Here is a 26,027-nt window from a genome sequence, read left to right on the forward strand (position 1 = left end):
ATTGCGCGGTCGTGCAAAGCTTTACCCAAACAAAATTGATGTCCTTTTTTCCCAGAAATAAAGCTTTCTTTTGGTGGCATTTGATCACCTCTGTGGTTTTTATTTTGTGTGCTATAAACAAAAGAAGAGCGACAATTTTGAAAAAAACACAATATCTTTTACTTTTTGCTATAATAAATATCCCACATTTTAAAAAAATTGAAATTTCCTCAGTTTAGGCTGATATGTATTCTTCTACATATTTCTGGTAAAAGAAATTGCAATAAGATTATATTGATTGGTTTGTACAAAATATATATAGCCGGATTCAGGTAGAGCGGCGTATATATATAAGCGGGCGTAGCGCAGCTCATATGCGCTACGCCAACGTAAAATAGAGAGGCAAGGCCAGTATTCACATAGGGCCAGATTCTCAAAAGAGTTACGACGGTGTATCTCAGGAAACACCGTCGTATCTCTGTTTTTGGCCCCGGGTATACGGCCAAGATCCAACAGGTGTAAGTCACTTACACCGTCGGATCTTAGATGTAATTCGACGCTGGCCGCTAGGTGGCGTTTACGTTCAGTTCTCATTTGACTATGCAAATGAGCCTGATACGCCGATTCCCGAACGAATTTGCGCCTCGTAGTCGTCGTTTACGTTGTTTCCGTAAGCGTAAGGTTACCCCTGCTATATGAGGGGCAACCTTACGCCATGTTAAGTATGGCGTCGGGTCAGCGTCGTCTTTTTCCGTCGGTTACGTTGTTTTACTAAGTCGTCTGCGAATACGACTTTACGTCAATGACACTCACGTCGGCGTCATTGACGTTTTCCGTCGTGAGCTGGAGCATGCGCACTGGGCTCTTTTTCCGCCCGGCGCATGCGCAGTTCGATCGGCGCAGGGGGGGGCGCTTAATTTGAATACAAGCCGCCCCCTTTGATTTACGCGGCCATACGCCGGGCCATTTACACTACGCCGCCGCAAATTACGGAGCAAGTGCTTGGAGAATACGGCACTTGCTCCAGTAAGTTGCGGTGGCGTGGTGTAAATGGCTTACACTACGCCAACGCCGAATCTTAGAGAATCTAGCCCAAAGCACTTGCTCCCTAAGTTATGGCGGCGTAGCGTAAATGGGCCGGCGTAAGCCCGCCTAATTCAAATTAGGAAGGTAGTGGGCGTGTTGTATTAAAATTAGCCGTGACCCCATGTAAATGAATTCCCAAACGAACGGCGCATGTGCGCGCATGTTCAGAATCACGTCGCATATACTCCCTAAGATACGACGGCTCAATGCATTCGACGTGAACGTAACCTACACCCAGCCCCATTCACATACGACTTATGTAAACAACGTAAAATCCGACGGCAGTTCCGACGTCCATATTCTAACATGACTTAGACCAGCTTTTTGGTGGTTTATCTTTACGCCGGAAGTACATCTTACGTAAACGGCGTAGCTTACTGCGACGGGCGCAAGTACGTTCGTGAATCGGCGTATCTCGCTCATTTACATATTCGACGCGTAAATCAATGGAAGCAGCGGCCAGCGTAAATATGCACCCAAGATACGACGGCGTAGGAGACTTACGTCGGTCGTAGGAAGCTTAGTACAAGAATACGGCGCATATATACGACGGCGCATCCATGGACTTACGCGGCGTATCATTAGATACGCCGGCGTAAGTCTTTCTGAATCTGGCTAATAGTGTCTACAAAATAGGGGATAGAATAGGGGATAGATTTTTTTATTATTATTTATGTTTTTACTAGTAATGGCGTCAATCTGCGATTTTTATCGGGAACTGCGATATTGCGGCAGACAAATTGGATACTTTTGACACATTTTTGGGACCATTGACACTTATAGAGTGATCAGTGCTATAAAAATGCACTGATTACTGTAAAAAATGTCATTAGCAGGGAAGGGGTTATACTTAGTATGAACACATGAGTGTCTCTACTCCCCTGAAAAAAACTGGGATTTCACACAGATCCCGGTTCTCACTCTGTCACGAGCGATCGCAGGTACACGTTGGGTCACACACTATCGCAGGTCATTGCGCCCCGCATCGGGTACACACAGCGGGCATGCACTTGTAACTCTAGTGGCCAAAAGAAAAAGCAACGCAAGGTAATGTCGATTTGTGCACCCGAGTCAACCTGCCGCAGTAAAACTGCAGTGGCTGGTCGGCAAGTGGTTAAAATGGGATGATCTAATCAATCAATCTATATCCAATCAAGCCCTTTCACTGCATAGTCTTTCGTAGATCTAAAGGAGATTATACAGACTGTAATATGTGTGGTGAACTTAAAAGCAGGAATGTCAAAGAGAAGAGGTAAGCACTGGCTGCTGGGGGGGGGGGGGGGGGTAAGGAATAAGATAAGTATTATATCTTATTGCTCTACCCCTAGAATTAATGTACATTTAACCCTTGCAGTGCAGGAGGACCCCACTAAAAGGGTATTTATTTTTAATCCCTTGGTTCAGCTTTAAGCTGTTTTGAGACTTATGTATTGATTATAACATTCACATTTGAAATAATTTTTTTTACAGTTATTCCTATGGAGCATATGATTAAACGCCAGTTTGTTGAAGACCGAGCTACCATATTGGATAATCTACCAGTAGCATGGAATGTGGCAGAGCCTGGACCTTATTACTGTGTTACCTTAAAGATGTCCAGAATTAAGGACCTTGCTTTTGATTTTGAATTTGGATCTTCAGACTCCAGGTTGGTTTTCTACAGTCCAACAAAGAGTGATGGTAAAGACTCAAAACTTTAGGAGTTAATGTTTATTGTGCACCTGTGGAGTCCCTGCAAACTTGGGTGCACACTGGATGTCTCAAGTTTCTAGACATGAGCACTACACCTACAGTGCCTTGCGAAAGTATTCGGCCCCCTTGAACTTTGCGACCTTTTGCCACATTTCAGGCTTCAAACATAAAGATATAAAACTGTAATTTTTTTAAAGAATCAACAACAAGTGGGACACAATCATGAAGTGGAACGAAATTTATTGGATATTTCAAACTTTTTTAACAAATAAAAAACTGAAAAATTGGGCATGCAAAATTATTCAGCCCCTTTACTTTCAGTGCAGCAAACTCTCTCCAGAAGTTCAGTGAGGATCTCTGAATGATCCAATGTTGACCTAAATGACTAATGATGATAAATAGAATCCACTTGTGTGTAATCAAGTCTCCGTATAAATGCACCTGCACTGTGAAAAGTCTCATAGGTCCATTTAAAGCGCAGAGAGCATCATGAAGAACAAGGAACACACCAGGCAGGTCCGAGATACTGTTGTGGAGAAGTTTAAAGCCGGATTTGGATACAAAAAGATTTCCCAAGCTTTAAGCTTGATGGGAAGATGGATGGAGCCAAATACAGGACCATTCTGGAAGAAAACCTGATGGAGTCTGCAAAAGACCTGAGACTGGGACGGAGATTTGTCTTCCAACAAGACAATGATCCAAAACATAAAGCAAAATCTACAATGGAATGGTTCACAAATAAACATATCCAGGTGTTAGAATGGCCAAGTCAAAGTCCAGACCTGAATCCAATCGAGAATCTGTGGAAAGAACTGAAAACTGCTGTTCACAAACGCTCTCCATCCAACCTCACTGAGCTCGAGCAGTTTTGCAAGGAGGAATGTGCAAAACTGATAGAGACATACCCCAAGCGACTTACAGCTGTAATCGCAGCAAAAGGTGGCACTACAAAGTACAAAGTATTAACTTAAGGGGACTGAATAATTTTGCACGCCCGATTTTTCAGTTTTTTATTTGTTAAAAAAGTTTGAAATATCCAATACATTTCGTTCCACTTCATGATTGTGTCCCACTTGTTGTTGATTCTTCAAAAAAAATTACAGTTTTATATCTTTATGTTTGAAGCCTGAAATGTGGCAAAAGTTCGCAACGTTCAAGGGGGCCGAATACTTTCACAAGGCACTGTATCTCTACTTATCCAAAAACCAATGAGAGAGCTATTATTAGATGCTGAGCCACTGTCAGTGGGAAGGATCTTAATTTTGGGGAAGTTAAATTTGGAGGGGCTCACCGAGTCCAATAAAGAAAAGTGGAATCTGATACAGGCATTTTCCATAATTTTGTTGTGCTTGTACTTGGAGTGAACAAGTGCTTTGTCCATGAAGGGAAAAAACAGGTTAACTTTAATGCCCGTCCCTAGCAGCACACACTTATCCTTCTTGTACCCCTTTGATGCTGTATTTAGCTGTAGGCAATGAGGAAAGAAAGTCACGTGTAGGCTTATGTCAATGCTGGCAATGCTGTATCCTCTGACACATCAAGGCCAACACAAACATCCATTGTTCTGGGGCTAAGGTCATCACAGCCTGACAGACTGGAACTTCCTCCCAGGTGACAGGGATCTCCAGGACTTCCAAGCGAGCCACCATAAGTGCTACCCCCAAAGGAGCTACTGAATGATTAGGTTTCCTGGTTCCTAGTGACAACGACCCTACTGTGCCCTTTAACACATCAAAGTTGGAAGGAAATATATTTATTTGGGGGACACACCTGGCAAAGTAAATAACAATTATGATAGCCCTAAACAATAACACATAGAAGTTGCAATAATAGCAATTCACAAAAGAGATAATATGAAACCTAATTTCACAGAGTACCTGAAAACTGGCTCTAAGGGGAAAAGTTCCAACCTTCTAGGCCATGGCTTATGGGGAAGAGCTAAATGGTTTAAAAGCCTTGGGGTAACAGGAGAAATGGTCTATCACCACCAGGATATTTCCCTGTCCACTCTTATAAGGTTCCAGGTGCAAAAAGACAATGCACACCAACTTTATAGATCCTTCAATTTGTAAGTAACCCATTTTCCATTTGGATGCAGCGTAGGCAAGAGTGGCAGCAACTCTCAAATTCAGGTGGCATGCAGGGTCAGTGCAACTGATTTCTCACTAACTTGGAAGTGTTTTCCAGTCCTAAGGGGCCATGACAATTGTGAATGGTGGCTAAGAGTTTCTATATGTTTTTCCAGGGGAGACAACTGCCATATCGGGTATCTGAGGATTTCCTTTCCTTAGGACCAACACACTGAGCCACTTTGCCCCTGACAGGCATTGCAGAACATTCTCAATCGGTGGCATGGTGTACTAGTAAGGAATAGTCCTCCTGTTGAGGGTACAACAGTCAATGCATACCTATGGAGAATTGTTCTTCTTCTGTGCCACTATTATTTAACCATATGATTATGGTGCTAAAAGTTGTATTTCTCAAATTTGGTCAATATATGATACAAATGTAATTTAGGTTAAATATTCCTATTGAAAATAACTATGAAATTGTATTTCTTTCAGAGATAAGTTTCCAGTTACATTGTTCCCTGAAAAGTAAGTTTTCCCGTAAAAAACCTTGCCATTTTTTATGCCATTACCACCAAGTAAAACAAAAAACAAATATTTGCACTCAGTGGCACGGATTCACAAAGCACTTATGCCGACGTATCTCGAGATACGCCGCGTAAGTGTAAATATGCGCCGTCGTATCTATGCGCCGTGCCCACAAAACTAGATATGCCTGAAAATGGGCTTCATCCGACCGACGTAACTTCCCTACGCCGGCGTATCGTGGGCGCATATTTACGCTGGCCGCAAAGGGCGCTCCCTTTGATTTTCTACGCACATATGCAAATGAGGGAGATACGCCGATTCACAAACGTAGTTGCACCCGGCGCATAATATATGGGATTTGCGTAAGTTGTACGTCCGGCGTAAAGTTATTCCCCATATAGGAGGCGCAAGTCATGCAAAGGTATGGCCCAGGGAACACAGCCGTCGTATTTTACGTAGTTTACGTAGTACGTGAATAGGGCTAGGCGTAGGTTACGTTCATGTCGTAGGCAGTGATTCGACGTATCTTAGGCAGTTGTTTCGACGTGATTCTGAGCATGCGCACTGGGATGCGTCGACGGGACGGCGCATGTGCCGTACGTTATTCGTATCTTTATGACGCGCAGTCCATCATTTACATGGGGTCACGCCTCATTAGCATGGCTCACGCCCACTTCCACCTACGCTGGCTTACGCCAAGGAAACCCAGCGTAGATTTGGGGGCGAGTGCTTTGTGAATACTGTGCTTGCCTCTGTGCGCTGCGTCGGCGTAGCGTATATTCGATACGCTACGCCGGCATAAATATGCACCGATGTATGTGAATACGGGCCAGTATGTATAATTGCTAGGCTTATACAGCTAAATAAAATATAGCTGAATATTTGCACACACTTATTTTGGTAGCATAGCTATTAATGTGGAATGTATGTTTCTTGCTAAAGAAAATTGGGGCAGATTCAGGTACAAATGCGGCGGCGTAACGTATCCCGTTTACGTTACGCTGCCGCAAGTTTTCGGCGTAAGTGCTTGATTCACAAAGCACTTGCCTGTAAACTTGCGGCGGCGTAGCGTAAAGCCGTCCGGCGCAAGCCCGCCTAATTCAAATGGGGTGTGTACCATTTATATTAGGCGCGTTCCCGCGCCGAACATTCTGCGCATGCTCCGTTAGGAAGTTTCCCGCCGTGCTTTGAACTTACTTTGAAATTACGGCGCCCCAACGTGTTTTTTGAACGGCGACGTGCGTAACGTACTTTCGTATTCCCGGACGTCTTACGCAAAAAAAAAAATTAGAAATTCGACGCAGGAACGACGGCCATACTTTAACATGGCGCTTCTAAATGTAAACCATGAAAAAGCAGGCTTATGTTTGCGACGGGAAAAACCGACTAGCGATGACGTAAGAGAATGCGACGAACGCGCGTACCTTCGTGGATCGCCGTAATCAGCTAATTTGCATACCCGACGCGGAAAACGACGCGAACTCCACCCAGCGGTCGCCGAAGTATTGCTTCCTAAGATCCGAAGACGTACGAAGCCGTACACCTGTCGGATCTTAGCCAAAAGCCGTTGTATCTTTGTTTGTGAATTACAAATAAAGATACGACGCAGCAAATTTGAAAGTACGCCAGAGTATCAGCAGATACTCCGGCGTACTTTTTCTGTGGCCCATTATTTTTAGCAAATTGTTATGGGTTATGGGTTACACTTTAAGCTTTGAAAAAAAAACAAAAAAAACCTGGGAGCTGATTGGTTTCGATGCAGAGCTGCAATAGATTTTGCACTCTCCAGTTTTAGTAAATCAACCCCTATGTTGCTGGCGCAGATGTAGGGGTTACGAAATTGAAAAATGTAATATTTCTAAGATGTAAACAAATGCTAGCAGTATTGTAAAGTTTATTTAAGATTTTTTTTATGAACTTATAACTGGTTGTTGTTGGTTGAAGGTTGATGTTAATGTATTTGCACCAAGTTCTGTCTCAGACCACTACATTTTGTTAGAATGCATTGTATTGGTTAATCACTCTCTGCTGTTTCCATGGTGCTGCACATGTGATCAATTATGCCAACAGCCATTTGATGTCTTGACAGTTCGGTTGGCAGCAAAAGCAACTGTGAAATGTATCATTCAAACCATGCCTTGAATGTAAATCTTTTGGGCAAACAATTAAATCAGTGGCATGGGCGTCCACTGAAATTTTTTCAGGGGTGGGCGCTTCGGCAGCAGCGATTCACAGTCACATTTTACCCTTTCTTCGACCGCAAGCGGGGGTTAAAAGCGCACCCCACGTTAAAATGTAAAAACACCCCACTGTGCCCCCTGCATCTTTCAATATCTCTTTGTCACTACTGTGTACCCCCTCTCCACAACTGCACCTCTGGACCCATTTACATTACACAGCACCTCACAGCTCTGGACTCCTTTACATTACACAGCACCCCACAGCTCTGGACCCCTGTACATTACACAGCACCCTGCATCACTGGCCCCCTGTACATTACACAGCACCCTGCACCACTGGACCCCTTTACATTACACAGCACCCTGCACCACTGGACCCCTTTACATTACACAGCACCCTGCACCACTGGACCCCTTTACATTACACAGCACCCTGTATCACTGGACCCCTTTACATTACACAGCACCCTGCATCACTGGACCCCTTTACATTACACAGCACCCTGCATCACTGGACCCCTTTACATTACACAGCACCCTGTTTCCTTGACTGAAACACTACACTATATTGACAGTATATTTATTTCAGGTCTAAAAGAGGAACCTTTTGGAATGAGGGACAAATGGATTTGATTCCAGAAGAGGGACAGGCACTCTAAATAAGGGACAACTAGAAACGATGCCGTAGGCTACAACCAGGGGCGGACTGACCATTGAGTCACTCGGGCACTGCCCGAGGGCCCCATGCCACTAGGGGGCCCCATCCGGGTTGCCAGGCTCAGTAAAACCAGGGACAGTATGTAAAAATCTGTGTTTTTTTTTAGATCTGTCCCTGATATGTCCGAAAATGACATGCTTTTAATGTGAATATCCCAAGATTTTAGCTGGCCGCCTCTGCACTACCTCCTGGCGTGGTGGCCATCTGTAAGCCAGAGGGGCCCCATACTCTTCTATTGCCCGGGGGCCCCATGAGTTGTCAGTCCGCCCCTGGCTACAACTCTGTGTTGTGTTTGCTCTGCGTTTCCAGACTTGCTAAAAACACATCAGAAAATAGTCTAGTGTTACCTGTGGCAACAAATGTTGGAACAAACAAAGCACAGGCCTGGTAAACAATATAAAATGGAGCTCCCCTCCCTCTGTCCTCTGGCGCTCGTATCGTATGTCACGGAGCTGGGTCTGTGTGCAAGGTCCCGCCCCCCTAGTTCAACTCGTGTGATAGGCGGAACATTAGAAGACAATCAAACGAGCTGAACTAGGGGGGCGGGACCTTGCATACAGACCCAGCTCCATGACTTACGATACGAGCGCTGGAGGACAGAAGGAGGGGAGCGCTGCAGTCGCCGCATAAAGCGGCCCCAGGGCCAGTTCGGCCCTGCTCCTGGCTCTCCCTGTCGATTGCAGGGGGGGGGCAAATGACCCTCTTGCCCTATGGAGCGGACACCCATGATCAGTGGGTTTAGTTTTGCTTTAAGTGGAGCTTTTAATTTTGTATATGTTTTTGTCCATCACAATTTTCCTTTTTGTCACCAACATGTGGCGAAGGGCAATTCTCTAATGCTGGCCATATTAAACTTTCAATATATGACTGATATAGGATACAAAAGCCCTGGGTAACCTCTATCACCACTGCGCCAATAAAAATAAATAAATAAATGAAAAAAACAACAGCTGCTACTTGAGTGAATGAATAATTAAAATGAAAAAAAATTAACCTAAATAGGTGTAAGAAAATTGCAGCGCTAATTAATATAATAATAAATAAACAATAACATATAAACCCAATAACACCACGTGACAAGTGATATAAAGTCCATAAAAAATTGATGAACAAATTCGATGAGAAAATTCCTTATTCTGTGAACCTTCCACCTCACCACCGTGCTGTGATAACTCCCCTCTGAAAAACGCACTCACCAGATGGATTTACCTTTCACTCTCGTGTTAGGCTTCTTTCACACTATGGATTGTATGTCCGTTTTATAATATCCGTTTTACACCTATTAACGGACGTTTATTAACGGATTTAATAACGGATACATACGGATAAATATTTTACCATTCTTCCTTTATTGAAAACGGATAATGTTTATCCGTATATATCCGTATACATCCGTTATATCATTCCTTTCTAACGTCCGTTAATAAAAAACATTTCTCCCTTTCTTGAAGTCCAGCTCCAGAAGTCGTATGGATATTCAGGGGAACCCCGCCGTCAATTTAAAACAAAAATGACGTGCGGTTCCCGGTAAATATCCATAACCAGACCCTTCAGGTCTGGTATGGATATTCAGGGGAACCCCGCCGTCAATTTAAAACAAAAGTGACATGCGGTTCCCGGTAAATATCCATAACCAGACCCTTCAGGTCTGGTATGGATATTCAGGGGAACCCCGCCGTCAATTTAAAACAAAAATGACGTGCGGTTCCCCCTAAATATCCATAACCAGACCCATTATCCGAGCACGTTGACCTGGCCGGCCGCAGAAAAGAGGGAGGGACAGAGTGCGGCCCCCCCTCTCTCCTGAACCGCACCAGGCCACATGCCCTCAACATGGGGAGGATGTCCCCATGTTGATGGGGACAAGGGTCTCATCCCCACAACCCTTGCCCGGTGGTTGTGGGGGTATGCGGGCGGGAGGTTTATCAGAATCTGGAAGACCCCTTTAACAAAGGGGACCCCCAGATCCTGACCCCCCCCCTGTGTGAAATGGTAATGGGGTACACTGTACCTCTACCATTTCACGAAGGAAGTAAAAAGTATTGTAAAAAAACACACTGACACAAAAGAATAAAGTCCTTTATTAAAAAAAAAAAAAAAATACTCCAGCGCTGAAAAATCCACTCGTTCCCGGCTTCCTGCGTTGTCCTGATCCTGCGACGGGTGCGGGTGATCTCCCGCGATGAGAAGATCCAGCGTCGGGTGATCTCCGCTCCGGCGATGTGAAGATCCATCCATCCGGCGCAGCAGCATCCCGGACCTCCTCTCACTGCTGGGCACAGCCCAGCGAATGAGCGGCTGAAGCTGTGACATTTCTTATATAGAGGAGGCAGAGCCACCCGTCACGTGACCCTGCCCCCTCTGACGTACCTCTGCTACATCACTAGGGAAGACCAAGAAGAGGAAAGACCTTTTCTCTTCTCGGGCTTACCCAGTGACGTAGCAGAGGTACGTCAGAGGGGGCAGGGTCACGTGACGGGTGGCTCTGCCTCCTCTATATAAGAAATGTCACAGCTTCAGCCGCTCATTCGCTGGGCTGTGCCCAGCAGTGAGAGGAGGTCCGGGATGCTGCTGCGCCGGATGGATGGATCTTCACATCGCCGGAGCGGAGATCACCCGACGCTGGATCTTCTCATCGCGGGAGATCACCCGCACCCGTCGCAGGATCAGGACAACGCAGGAAGCCGGGAACGAGTGGATTTTTCAGCGCTGGAGTATTTTTTTTTTTTTTTAATAAAGGACTTTATTCTTTTGTGTCAGTGTGTTTTTTTACAATACTTTTTACTTCCTTCGTGAAATGGTAGAGGTACAGTGTACCCCATTACCATTTCACACAGGGGGGGGTCAGGATCTGGGGGTCCCCTTTGTTAAAGGGGTCTTCCAGATTCTGATAAACCTCCCGCCCGCATACCCCCACAACCACCGGGCAAGGGTTGTGGGGATGAGACCCTTGTCCCCATCAACATGGGGACATCCTCCCCATGTTGAGGGCATGTGGCCTGGTGCGGTTCAGGAGAGAGGGGGGGCCGCACTCTGTCCCCCCCTCTTTTCTGCGGCTGGCCAGGTCAACGTGCTCGGATAATGGGTCTGGTTATGGATATTTAGGGGGAACCGCACGTCATTTTTGTTTTAAATTGACGGCGGGGTTCCCCTGAATATCCATACCAGACCTGAAGGGTCTGGTTATGGATATTTACCGGGAACCGCACGTCACTTTTGTTTTAAATTGACGGCGGGGTTCCCCTGAATATCCATACTCAGTAAAATGAACGTCCGTTAACATAACGGACATTTACGGAGACATTTACTAACGTCCATGTGCCATAGACTTCAAGGTTAAAATATAACGGACGTTAATATATCCGTTACTTGCAACGGACAAACAATTTACAAAAAATAGTGCAAGACCCGTCACATATTCCGTTATAACTAACGTCCGTATGTTATAACGGACTATTACGGATCTTTACGGAACATAAAAAAATCACATAGACTTTAATGATATTTTATAAAGGACGTATAACTTCCGTTTTTTAACATTATCTGACGGATTTTAAAACGGATTATTAAAACGGATTTATTTTGTAGTGTGAAAAGGGCCTTAGGCTAAATCACTTGTGTATGATCCCACAAATGGATAAACGAATCTCAGCTGGACCACCGTGATAATCCCTCAATAATGTACATGAAAACAAAAGAAGTGCTCCAATAGTATAAAATTGTACCACCAGTTTATTTCGAAATCACAGCAACACTTCATTCATTAAACTCACATGTAAAAAAATAAAAGTCAGCTTCAAACAAATCACAGCAAACATCAGTGTTTAGTTGGCTCTGCAGTGCTAGGCGGTCACGGCGGACCTGAGGTGTGTGCTCAGTTGGTATAGGCTCACCACACTCCAGATTTCCGGCTCCCAGTAACGGCAAGTTGTCTAAACAGCAGCGGCGTCTCTAGTCAGTGAAGCTAGTAAAACTGTAGCCACGTTCCTGACATGTTTTGCAGTAAATGCTTAGTCATGGGATTGGCTACTGAGCTCCCACCCACTTCCTTTATAGATTCCCACACATAATTGGTCATCCCGCGCATGCGCGCACGTCATGTCCCCATAATCACAAAGCACAACAATCTATGGACCTTAGGAGAGGAAAGCTGCTTGAAGTGCACACACTTCATCACATCAGCCCCACATCCATCAAGGTGCCAACCCAATCTGCATTTACAGTAAATAACACAGTAAAAGCAGTAGGTAACTAAAATTGATCAATTAAAATGATTTTGAGCAAGAACCCTGAATTAAAATAATATTACTAGTTGCAGACGGCATGATTCATATCAATCCCAGAAATACATGGTCACTCAATTGAGAGCATATAAATAATATTAAAATGAGAAAGCATTATATAAGGGCATGTTAACCAATACCAGGAGTAAAATTAGAATAAACAAATGAGACCATAGCACACCACCATGATCCCCTGATGCGATCTATGATCAGTGCACTAATATAAACCAATTGTTAAATACAATAATGATTTATATAAAACTAAGGATAAAATAATGAGTGAAAGTAACATTGAAGTTAAATTGACTCTCAATAAGTGATAGTGTGCATCATAAAATGCCGATCAAATCACACTGGTACTATTTGTCCGCATAATGCACGCCCTCTCTCATGGAGACAATGTTGTCAATAAAATATATTGCAACAAATGCCCCATGATCCATCTAGAGAGGGCTTCCTAATCTACCCATTGACTCTATTACAATATGTGTATCATAATCCTATTATGACATATCTCACAAGTGTAAATAAAGAAACCCTAAATCAAGAAACAGGATCCTATCAGTATTATAAAGAATACAGAAAAAATGATGGATGAACAGAACTATCCCAGCTCTCCAATCAGTATCTATCATTTAATAATTATTAATGAAGCAGTTAAGGACTACTTCTATGTTTAACCCCCTGGGCGATAAACATTTCATCAAAAATATCCAACGGGTTTCCCTCTGAGAGAGGTCCCTTACCCTGTTATTACCTCTCCAAGACGGGTGGATAGTATCTATACCACAAAACTGTAAAACTGTCAGATCTTGATTATGTTTTTGTCTGAAGTGAAGTGACACGCTATGATAGCGGAAACCTTTCTTAATGTTAGCCAGGTGTTCAGCAATACGCACACTTAACAATCTTTTTGTTCTTCCTACATATGATAACCCACAAGGGCACCACATGAGATAAACAACATGGGAGGAGTTACAGGTGAAAAACTCCTTGATGTCAAATGATTCCCCATCCCTGTTGCAGACTGTAATTTTGCCCCTATTGCTAGTTCTAACTGTTCTACAGCATATACATTTCCTGCAACTAAAGAAACCTTTTAAATCAAATTGTTGCCGAGCCAGAGGATCCAACATTTTCTTAACTATTTGGTCTCCAAAAATAGGGGCTCGTCTGTAAATGAACTTAGGGTGATTAAGAATAATGTTCCCCAAGTGTCCATCCCTGCATAATATATGCCAGTGTCTTTTATATATATCCTCTATGTCTTTGTATAAATCCCATTTGATGTTGATTATTAGGGCCTTGGACTTCAGATGTCTTTTTAAGGCATAATTCTCTTGGGATTTCTGTTACCTCCTGAATGATATTATTCAGAGATTCCTCAGTGTATCCCTTCTGCACAAATTTGTCCCTTAGCAGCTCTATTTGTTGGTGATAATCCGAAATTTTAGTGCAGTTTCTTCGGACTCGTAATATCTGTCCCCTTGGTATATTTTTAATCCAAGATGGGTGATGGCCACTTCTGATAGACAAGTAGCTATTTCGGTCCGTCGGTTTGAAATACACTTTGGTGGTCAACTTATTCATCTCTTTTTCTATCGGAAATTGATGGTGTTGTCACTAATCAGATAATCCAATTTGATGTTATTATTCTGATTTAAGTCACTAAGAAAACCCTCGGCAGATTCTAGTGTGCCCTCCCAAATGAACAGGAGGTCATCTATGAATCTCTGAGGCCCCGTACACACGACAGAGGAACTCGACGTGCTTGGCACGTCGAGTTCCTCGTCGAGTTTTGGGATGAAGCCGCCGAGGAGCTCGGCGGGCCGCCTTCTCCCATAGAACAACGAGAAAATAGAGAACATGTTCTCTATTTTCTCGTCGAGTTCCTCGGCGGCTCCATCGAGCCAAAACTGTACAGACGACAGAGTTTCTCGGCAGAATCCGGGTTTTGACCGAGTTTCTCGGTGAATTCTGCCGAGAAACTCTGTCGTGTGTACGAGGCCTCATAGAGTTTTAACTGCGGGCATTGTTTACTAAAAACAAACCTGTCCTCCCATTCTGCCATGAAGAGGTTGGCTAGGCTGGGATCATATTTTTCTCTCATAGCCACGCCAACCTGTTGAGAGAAGAATTGTCCATTGTCCGTTTATCCATTTGTGGGATCATACACAAGTGATTTAGCCTAACACGAGAGTGAAAGGCAAATCCGTCTGGTGAGCGCGTTTTTCAGAGGGGAGTTATCACAGCATGGTGGTGAGGTGGAAGGTTCACAGAATAAGGAATTTTCTCATCGAATTTGTTCATCATTTTTTTATGGACTTTATATCACTTGTCACGTGGTGTTATTGAGTTTATATGTTATTGTTTATTTATTAGATATGTGCATTCCCGTTCGTACAAATGTTATTTTCGTACGAAAATGTTCATTTTCGTACCCGCAGAATAATGTGTACATACGAAAAAAATAAAGCACCAAAATACGAAAACGACAGGATTACGAATGAGCCGCATAACGAACAACCGCAAATACGAACGAACGATCTGACGAAAATACGACAAAACGAAAACGGCAAAAGAACAAAAATTACATCTATAACAAAAGATTTGCATTCTGTATCCTGTTTGAATCCCCTCTCTGTTCGTATCCTCAGCCACATGTTCACACAACATCCACAACAAAAGATTTGCATTCTGTATCTTGTTTGAATCTCTTCTCTGTTCGCACCCTCAGTCGTATGCTCACACGACATCCACAACAAAAGACCCGCACCCTGTATTTTGAATTCCTTTTTTCTGTTTGTATTTTGGATTCAACAGAATGCAAATCTTTTGCCACAGATGTCACACGAACACACGACCGAAAACACCAAAAGAAAAAGGACCCAAAATACAGAATAGAAATCTTTTATTATAGATGTCATTTTCGTTTTTTTGAATGGGCAGTGAGTGTAGTTAGTAAAGCAGCTTCTCTTTTGTGCTGAGTAGTACAGTAAAGCCAAATAAACTTTTCTGTGGATTTTCATCTGAAGGGAGATCAGTTGGCCAGACTTTTGAACCCAAAAATGGTTTTCTGATGGAGTTTAAAAACAAACAAATTTTCTGAGAACGAACGGAAAACGATCGTTTTTATGTTTATTGTTAAAAAAGTCTGACCAAGTGTATAATTTCTCTTTCTTTAGAATCCTTAAGCTTGATTTATCTCTAAATGAGTTGGTTGAATTACAGCCTGACGGTTTACATCACCTTGAAAACCTTATGGAGCTCAATGCTTCCTTCAATCTCCTGCACAGGTAACAATTTCAGTATGCCAAAAATAGAGTGATACAACAAAGGCTTTTCTTTTTCGTTTTGATTAATAGCAAAGCAAAGTTATTTGATTTTAGCACAATGTGAAACCAGATTGTTAGGCTAGAAGACCTTTAAAACCATACTGCAGCTTAACCACTTACCCCCCGGACCATATTGCTGCCCAAAGACCAGAGTACTTTTTGCGATTCGGGACTGCGTCGCTTTAACAGACAATTGCGCGGTCGTGCGACGTGGCTCCCAAACAAAATTGGCGTCCTTTTTTTCCCACAAATAGAGCTTTCTTTTGGTGGTATTTGATCACCTCTGCGTTTTTTATTTTTTGCGCTATAAAAAAAATAGAGCGACAATTTTGAAAAAAATGAATATTTTTAACTTTTTGCTGTAATAAATATCCCCCAAAAATATATAAAAAAACATTTTTTTTCCTCAGTTTAGGCCGATACGTATTCTTCTACATATTTTTCGTAAAAAAAATCGCAATAAGCGTTTATTGATTGGTTTGCGCAAAAGTTATAGCGTTTACAAAATAGGGGGTATTTTTATGGCATTTTTATTAATATTTTTTTTACTAGTAATGGCGGCGATCAGCGATTTTTTTTTCGGTATTGCGACATTATAGCGGACACTTCGGACATTTTTGACACATTTTTGGGACCATTGGCATTTTTATAGCGATCAGTGCTATAAAAATGCATTAGATTACTATAAAAATGCCACTGGCAGTGAAGGGGTTAACACTAGGGGGCGGGGAAGGGGTTAAGTATGCCTGGGTGTGTTCTTACTGTGGGGGGGGGGGGGGGTGGCCTCACTAGGGGAAACACTGATTTTCTGTTCATACATTGTTTGAACAGAAAATCAGCATTTCCCCTGCTGACAGGAACGAGAGCTGTGTGTTTACACACACAGCTCCCGTTCCCCGCTCTGTACCGAGCGATCGCGTGTGCCCGGCGGCGATCGCGCCCGCCGGGCACACGCACGGGAGTCGGGGGCGAGCGGGGGGCGCGCGCGCGCCTCCGGCGGCGCGCGTGCGCCCCTAGTGGCGGCTAAGAGGTAGGACGTCCATTTACGTGGTCTCGCCTAGGAGAGCCACCTTGTGGACGTATAATGACGGTGCGGCGACGGCAAGTGGTTAAACATCTTTCTGACCTTATCCAGGCTGCAATGTAATACTGTATACAAACTCCAAATGTATTGTAGCCAATGAAGTTGAGATTCCTAAACTACATGTAGTGTTTATTCAGCAAAAATGTTAGGAAAAATAAGTTTACTAAGCCTAATAATGCAAGCAATCAGTCCTTTATTTTCACTTTCTAATCTGCTTTGGAAAATTGGCAGCACTCATTTCACAAGTAGAATTCTTATCTTAAAGCAGAGTTCCACCCAAAAACTGAACTTCCGCTTTTCCAATTCCTCCCCCCTCTGGTGTCACATTTGGCACCTTTCAGGGGGGAGGGGGAGAAGATACCTGTATAATAAAAAGGTATTTGCTCCCACTTTCTGCGATAGATAGCCGCAGATTCCGCTAATTACGCCATGTCTGGCCACTCCTCTGTCCCCCCGCTGTCTTCTGGGAGACACACAGGTCCCAGAAGACAGCAGGGACCAGTGATAATGCGTAACGCGACTCGTGCATGTGCAGTAGGGAACCAGGCTGTGAAGCCACAAGGCTTCACTTCCTGATTCCATTACCGAAGATGCCGGCGCTTGCACCCAGGAGCCGAGGGACAGATCGTCTCCAAGTGAGGACATCACGGGCCCCCTGGACAGGTAAGTGTCTTAATATTAAAAGTCAGCAGCTGCAGTATTTGTAGCTGCTGACTTTTAATATTTCTCTTCCGTTCATAGACGGACACAGCCTTCATTTGACATTAGGCATCTCCTAGTCGAAGCGGATATAACCCTAATGTCAATGAAGGCTGTGTCCGTCTATGAACTCAGAGAAATGGATTTTACGGTGAGTACAAAAATCCAATTTTTTTGCTAAAAAGACTGAAAATTTGGGAAAAAAAATCCCCATAGTTTGTTATAAAATTTTACAAACACATAATTTTTCTCCTTCACTGATGTGCGCTAATGAGGCAGCACCGATGGGCACTGATAGGCTGCACTGATGGGCACTGATGACACTGCACTGATAGGTGGCGCTAAATGGCACTGATAGGTGGCACTGATTTTCAGCACTGATGGGGGCACTGATGGACACTGATAGGTGACACAGACAAGGTGGCACTGATAGGTGGCACTGATGGGCACTGATAGGCGGCACTAAAGGGCACTGATAGGTGGCACTGATTTGCAGCACTAATGGGAGCACTGATAGGTGGCACTGATATGCACTGATAGGCAGCACTGATAGGGGACACTGATAAGAAGGCACTGATGGGCACTAATTGTAGCACCTGTGGGCACTGATTGGCAGCACTGGTGGGCACTGTTGGGACAGGGCACATGGGTCAGTTGTCCCTGTCAGAGGGCGGAGAGGAGGTTGGTGCCATTGTCACAAACCACCTTTCCTGGCTTAAGCTGGCATGGCGTCAACCACCTCTGAGCCTGCCCCTGCAGAGCTGACAGAACCTCTGCCCCAGTGTGGCTCCTGTCCCCCAAGCACACCAGCTCAAGCACCGCATGACATCTCTTTGCCTGCGTACTTGCATAGCCGCTTGAACGCCTATGGAGCACTGCTGGTTCCGAGGACAAAGCACAGGAAGAGGCCATGGAGGAAGAAGAAGAGGAAGGTGTTTTGGAGGCGTGGTGGCGGAACAACCTCCAACACTACTGCATCTTGACCTACATCCTTCCCAGCTGCCAGCAGAGTCACCCAATGTGCCGTGAAAGATAGGTAACGTCCCTGTCAATGCCTGCTGGACCATGAGTCAGCGGTAATATGCACCTTACCACTGACCACCCTGTCCAGCGAGGCCAAGACATTGCCTTCCACATGCCGGTAGAGAACCGGAATCGCCTTCGTTTGGGAACCTGCCATCGAGGAACCGCACATTCCACAAACTTACGGAAAGGGGGCAGAGTCTACCAACTGAAAAGTCAGCAGTTGAAGTGCTAGCAATTTAGCCAAGCTAGCATTCAACCGCTGGGCATGTGGATGGCTGGGAGCGAACTTCTTTTGGCGCAGCAGCAGCTGGGGAAGGGAAATTTGCCTGGTACAATCTGACGTCGGTGTACCGATAGCAGATTGCCCGCAAGTACTTGGCTGTGACACACCTAATTCTACCTTCATTCCTCTCAGTGCAGGTTTCAGAGAGGACTGAAGGTATAGTGGGGTTGGAGATCCCAGCTGATGAGGAGCGAGAGGTCTGCTTTGTTCTTTGGTGTGGGTCTTTTAGGTACGAATGCCAACGAACTGCATGGCAGTTTGACATATGTCTTGTCAAGCATGTGGTGCCCAAGCGGGTGATGTTTTGGCCACTCGAGGTACACTTATGTTGCAAATAGCAACAGTGCGATCTGATACACTCGTCTCAAAAAAGGCCCAAACCAAAGAACTTTGGAATAACACAGAGAGACAGCAGCGCCCTGCACATGCAGAGCTCTGCAGTGTGATGCATTTGGTGTGCTGCCCTTTGCTTAAGGTGAACCCTGCGCCAAAATAAAAAAAAATGGCGTGGTAGTCCCCCCCAAAATCCATACCAGATCCTTATCTGAGCATGGAGGCCGCAGGAAAACGGGGGGTGAGAGAGCGCCCCCCCTCCTGAACCGTAACCAGGCCACATGCCCTAAACATGGGGAGGGTGCTTTGGGGTCCCCCCAAAGCACCTTGTCCCCATGTTGATAGGGACAGGGCCTTATCCCCACAACCCTTGCCCGATTGTTGTGGGGGTCTGCGGATGGGGGGCTTATCAGTATCTGGAAGCCCCCTTTGACAAGGAGGCATCCAGGTTCCTCCCCCCATGTGAATGGGTATGGGGTACATTGTACCCATAAACCAAAAAAGTGTAAAAAAAAAAGTAAAAACGACAAGTAAAAATGCCATAAAAAAATAATAATAATTTTGATCACATTTATTCCTATTACAAGGAATGTAAACATCCCTTGTAATGGGAATATGGCTTGACAGGTCCTCTTTACAGTGAGATATAGGTTCAATAAAATCCCACATCTCACCTCTAGGCTGGGAAGCCTAAAAAAAAAAGAAAAGAAAGCGATCACCGCTTCCTAGCCGTAGCGGCGCTATTTTTTTGAATGCAGAGGCCGGGCGTGACATCATAACATCACGCCCGGCCTCAGACGATCATAGAGACTCCGGCAACCATCTGCTCCGCCGGAAATCTCCATGATCAACATCCGGGGCCGGCGGATCCTCTCACCAACTCTCCAATTGCACAGGTGAGTCGGTAGAACTCTCTATGTGTGGGAAAAAAAGGATGTCAATTTTGTTTGGGAGCCATGTCGCACGACCACGCAATTGTCAGTTAAAGCGACGCAGTGCCGAATCGCAAAAAGTGGCCCGGTCATTTGGCAGCCAAATGGTTCGGGGCTGAAGTGGTTAAATTTAATTTTTTATTTTAGAAATGTAATTTTGCTGCGGTACTGTTATAAACATGGAAAAGAGCTGCTACTCTACAGGCAGATTTTTATTGTTTCACTTTAAGCATTATTAAAATGACTGCTACTGAAAAAACGTCAGTTTTAAAAACTTTTTTTGGCATTAATACATGTCCCCTGGGGCAGGACCCGGGTCCGCAAACACTTTGTTTAGCAATAACTTGCATATAACCTTTAAAATTAACACTTTTGATTTTTTCATGTTCGTGTCCCATAGACTTTAAAGGTGTTCGCGTGTTCGAACACATTTTTTGTCTGTTCGCATGTTCTGGTGCAAACCGAACCGGGGGGTGTTCGGCTCATCCCTACCTATAGAGTCCTATGTATACTGTAAACCTGCTCCAAGGAAACATCTTGAAAGTAATTTTTAGGTATGCTGTGTGAATAGGAACACGTAACATACAGTATGCTTAGTGGTTGATTGTGGAATGACTACTACTTAGTTTTTACCACATGAGTTTAGAGAAAGATCGATTGTGTTCTGTGAAATTGGAAGCCAAATTGCATAAATTACTGTAAGCAATGCATCTAGTACCAATGTTATTATTTGAATCCATACATACATCTTACAGAGATGCATGTCATTATAAAAGAATGATCCTAACCTTTGTACGTTTGTTTTTTTATTTTATCTAGTGTTCCTGGCCTCAGAGCTTTGCCTAATCTCCTAGTTCTAGACCTCAGCTTCAATGCAGTTTTTGATATGGATGTGTTTAAGACCTGCAGCCAACTGACCACTTTGATATTGTCCTACAATAAAATTAGAAGCATTAAGAATCTGCCAACCCTTGCACACCTTACAAAGTTACATTTGAACTCAAATAAGGTAATACGGATTTAATTTATAGGAAAGCAAATCTATCAAGGGCTTCACTGTAAACACAGAAGCCATCTGTGTTTACAAGGACAGCTTTCCTCTCTGCGGCTTGTGGCTCTCACAGGTCCTTGCCTACCCTGCATGCACTCACAACGGGGCATTGGGGGGCCAGATGCCAACCAAGGATCTCCCAGGAAATGAGAGAGAGCATTCTGCCTTTAGCTCACTCCTCAACCCTGCACTCTGTACACAGCACCACCCTGAACTCTGCACTCTGTATGTATCACACATCAGAGCTCTGCACTATGTATGTAGCGCACTCCTCAACCCTGCACTCTGTATGCAGCACACTACTGAAATTTGAGTATACTCCTGAGTACTCCTATGTATCTGATTGGATACATAGTCTCACAGATACAACTGGCCCTTTGAGCATATTGCCGATGCTGCCCACAATAAAATTGAGTTTGATGATATACTATATTACCAAAAGTATTGGGACGCTTGCCTTTACATGCACATGAACATTTATTGACATGCCAGTTTTCGTTTATAGGGTTCAATATTGACTTGGCCCACCCTTTGCAGCTATAACAGCTTCAACTCTTCTGGGAAGGCTGTCCACAAGGTTTAGGACTGTGTCTATGGGAATGTTTAACCATTCTTCCAGAAGCGCATTTGTAAAGTCAGGCACTGATGTGGACGAGAAGATCTGGCTCACAGTTTCTTCTCTAATTCATCCCAAAGGTGTTTTATCAGGTTGAGGTCAAGCCCTGATGTGGATGAGAAGGTCTGGCTTACAGTCTCTGCTCTAATTCATCCCAAAGGTGTTTTGTCTGGTTGAAATCAGGACCCTGTGTAGGCCAGTCAAGTTTCTCCACCCCAAACTCACTCATCCATGTCTTTATTGACCTTGCTTTGTGCACTGGTCCAAATTATTTGGTGGATGGGGGATTATGGTGTGGGATTATTTTTCAGGGGTTGGGCTTGACCCCCTTGTTCCAGTGAACGGAACTCTTAACGCGTCAGTATACCAAGACATTTTGGACAATTTCATGCTCCCAACTTTGTGGGAACAGTTTGGGGATGGCCCCTTCCTGTTCCAACATTACTGTGCACCAGTGCACAAACAATGATAACAGAGTGGAAGCATAAAAATAAACAAATAACTAGCAAAACAGCATAGGATATATACATAAATGCAATTGCATTGCCCATATAACTGCATAAGGCAGATTGTGTAGAGTATACAGTATGATTCAGGCATTCTAGCATACAGTAGTCTATAGCATTTGATTCTGTTAAAGTTAATTTTTACAGTCAAGTGATTCCTGTCATTTTGTTAGGGCTGATAATTCTGAATTTTGACCATGGCAATGTTAACGTAATTCCTTTTCTAAGAGGGAGGTTTATTAGAGTTTTTCTACTATGTTCCATTTAAAATGCATTACTGATATTATATACAGTTAAATACTATCATATATTTAAATGTTTAGTTTTATCTGTTTTAGATATGTTAAATATTTTTTAGTTGTTAGATAATCTGTGAATGAGAAGCCACCATAGCAGATGGATTGAAATTCTCAATGGACTGCGAGAACGCTGATGAGTGCCCTCATAGTCCACTGACATGTCCTCCAGCTTTCTAACAGAAAGCCCATATAGAGGTATGGGCAGAAAGCCAGAGGACATATCTGCAGGAGCCTGACATTGTATACATGATCCTTTGTTCGCAGGTGCAATTCTCTGCAGGCTCCTGTGCAATAAATAAAAAATGCACCTTTTTTTTCCTGCAAAAATATGTGTGCATTATTTTTTGCAGAATGGTGAACTTAGCCTTAAAGGGCCTGATAAGCAGGGGGGTTCAGTGTTGGGCCAAATGATAAGGGGGTTCAGCAGTGGGACAGAAGAGCAGGGGGGTACAGCAGTGAGACAGATGTACAGGGGGTACAGTGGTAGGGCCGATGTAAAGGGGGTACCATGGTGGGGAAGATGTGAAAGGAGGTGCATTGGTGGGACAGATAAGCAGGCGATTACAGTGGTTGGGCAGAAGAGCTGGGGGTACAGTGGTGAGACAGATGTGCAGGGGGGGTACAATGATGGGGCAGATGTGCAGGAGGTACAGTGGTAGGAGAGATGAAAAGGGGGATTCGGTGGTGGGACAGAAGAGCAGGCAGTACAGTGATAGGGCAGATGAGCAGGGGGTAACAGATGTGGGACAGATGAGCCGGGGGGGGGGGGGGGGGGTCAGTTTTAGAGCAGATAAGGAAGTCCAGCGGTGGGACAGAAGAGCATGGGGGTACAGTGGTGGAGCAGATGTGCAGGGAGTTACAGCAGTGGGACAGATGAGAAAGGGGGTACATTGGTGGGGCTGATGAGCAGGGTTTACAGTGATCTGAGGTGTGAAGGTGCATGTTTTGGGACTGATCTGAGGACTGGAGTTGCAGGAATTGGGACTGAAAGTGCGTGATTGAGAGTGTGACGTTGACATTTTTTTTGTTATAAAATCCACACACTCAATTTCTTCTAAAACATTTTTCTGCACCCTGTGCTCAAAAGACTGCCTACCCCTGCGGTAGATATATGGATGTTATATTAAGCATTCTTTTAAAATTTTGCATTTTTCTAATAGTTCAGCTTGGAGTCATTTACATACTACATTTGGTTTTACTTTTAAGAGCAGTGCATTTAATAACATGCTTATTAAATAAGTCTACATTATAAGGCTCCATGCACACTGAAGCTAAAAAAAGCTATAAAAAAATCGCCAGTAGCTTTGCAGGGAGCCTTTCAACGTTTATTAGCGTTTTTCAGTGTAGCGCTTTTTAGCTTTTTTTTTTTTCAATGGCTGGCACCGGCGGTTTTGAGGTTTTTTTTCCTGACGAAAAACGGCACTTTGAATGCAAATTTCGGGCGTTCAGAAAAAAGCCAATAAACTCCAAAGCTCATTAACACTAAAAAACGCCCATGTGTGCATGGGCACATAGGGTAACATAGAGTTCAGTTTATGGGCTTTTTAAAAAAAAGCCCAAAACGCCAATAAACTGCAGTTTATCAGCTTCAGTGTGCATGGAGCCTAAGGAGTGCAAATGTTTTTTTCAGTTTCACTATGAATATTCTCCCGTCATTATTTAATGCCATGAGAAGAAAGATCCTGATAGTTTAACATTTGTTACAGCTTTTATGATAGATGACATGTCTTTAATGAGGTATATGTAGCCATTTTAATGCCTGCTTTGGCCTTTTATGGACAGTTTGACCCTATTCCATTTAGAAGGATCCTTTTAAAGTCTCTGATGGAGCAGATGTTAATTAGATTAGTCACCAAATTGTGTATCTGAAACATTTATAAGCTGTAACATTTTTCCAAAGTAAAAGACACTTCAGCCATCCGCTCCTGAAGTATGACAAATATTTTTGAAAGCTCATTTATAGAATTTGCAAGTCAGGACAGATACTAGATTAGGGTTATTTTTCCAAAACCACTTTAAGCTTTCAAATAGTAAAACAGACATTTTACATAACATAGGTGATACAGTTCTGTCACAATGAGATCGTCAAAAGGAACACAACGGTTGATGTCTAACATCACTGTGATATTGCATTGTGTATAACATTTTAAACCCAGAATAATCAAACTTAGCCCGATCAGTTAAGGTTTCACAATTATATCCTGTTTTTTTGCCAGACACATTAAAGCCTTGAAGTTACAATATGCAGCATTTTATTGTCAAATCAACAAATATGAGCTTCCCTTGGAGTTTCATTACAGTGGGCCAGATTCAGGAACATCAGCGGATCTTTGGTCCGGCGCAGTGCATCTTTTTTACACTGCGCCGGAGCAGCGCAGAGAGGCATGCTAGTGATTCAGGAAACTTTTTTCCTGTCTCTTGCCCCGGCGTGGCGGATTTTACACGGCGTAAGGCGGCGTAGCGCGGCGTAAGGCGGGGTAGAATAAAATGGGTGGCTCCCTATGCTAATGAAGCGGGGAGCGTGGCGCAGGGGTCACGCCGGGGCGCATCTTAGACCGCACATGCTCAGTGACATCCAGGGGTAAATGCCCCAATCTGCACATGCTCAGAACTGCGCCCCGGCGTGATCCCTGAGCTCCGCCGACCCACTACCAAAGCCCAGTCCATGAATCAGCCCAGACTTCCGCCCTGCAGGTGCAAATGTACTGAAGCTTTTTTTTTCCAAGCTAGGTGGTTTGCATTGTGGTGGGGCAGTTATGGCTGATGAGGAATCCTCAGGTGGGCGGATGACCAATTTCAGCCCAGAGGAGAGGGCTGTAATTATTGAGGGCCTCTCCCAACATGGGGACCGCCTCTATGTGTTGTCCAGCAAGTTCCAAGCAATTGTTCATTCCGGGGCATGCAGTTGCTTCCTGGACATTACCTTGGCAAGAAAACTACAAATTCCACTTAAAGATAAGAAACAGAGACATGAAGTCCATATAGCTGATGGGACCACCCCCATTCTTTCTAAGAAACTCTGGTCACCAAAAATTCCTCTGTTTTGACATACTACGTTCTCCCATGTTCCCCATTATTCTTGAGATTCGGTGGATTCGGGCACATAACCTTCAGATTGAGTGGCCCTTGGGGAGTATCTCCTTCCAATCTGAATATTGCCTGCAGCACTGTTTTGCCCTGGAATCCAGTAACCCTTCAAGTTGTCTGACAGTCCATCCTGAAACCAGTACCGGCCAAATAGTGCCACCAGCTTACCATGAGTTCTTGGACGTATTCGACAAGAAGAAGGCTGTTGCACTACTAGCTCATCGGCCATATGACTGCCCTA

At 44.1% G+C, this 26,027-nt stretch overlaps 1 protein-coding gene across 2 annotated transcripts in view; it reads left to right on the top strand.

Moving 5' to 3' along the window:
* The window catches only part of LOC120931667 (leucine-rich repeat and IQ domain-containing protein 1-like), a 127,514-nt gene that overhangs the window by 1,412 nt on the left and 100,075 nt on the right, over positions 1 to 26,027 (top strand). For both annotated transcript variants that reach the window (XM_040343317.1, XM_040343316.1), the window contains exons 2-5: positions 2,536 to 2,713; positions 5,322 to 5,354; positions 15,721 to 15,831; positions 21,047 to 21,236. In XM_040343317.1, coding sequence (XP_040199251.1) covers positions 2,544 to 2,713; positions 5,322 to 5,354; positions 15,721 to 15,831; positions 21,047 to 21,236 — 504 coding nt within the window. In that variant the 5' untranslated portion in view covers positions 2,536 to 2,543. The remainder of the gene's footprint in view (positions 1 to 2,535; positions 2,714 to 5,321; positions 5,355 to 15,720; positions 15,832 to 21,046; positions 21,237 to 26,027) is intronic.

The sequence above is a fragment of the Rana temporaria genome, chromosome 3 (genome assembly GCF_905171775.1).
Source record: "Rana temporaria chromosome 3, aRanTem1.1, whole genome shotgun sequence".
NCBI classification, from domain to species: domain Eukaryota; kingdom Metazoa; phylum Chordata; class Amphibia; order Anura; family Ranidae; genus Rana; species Rana temporaria.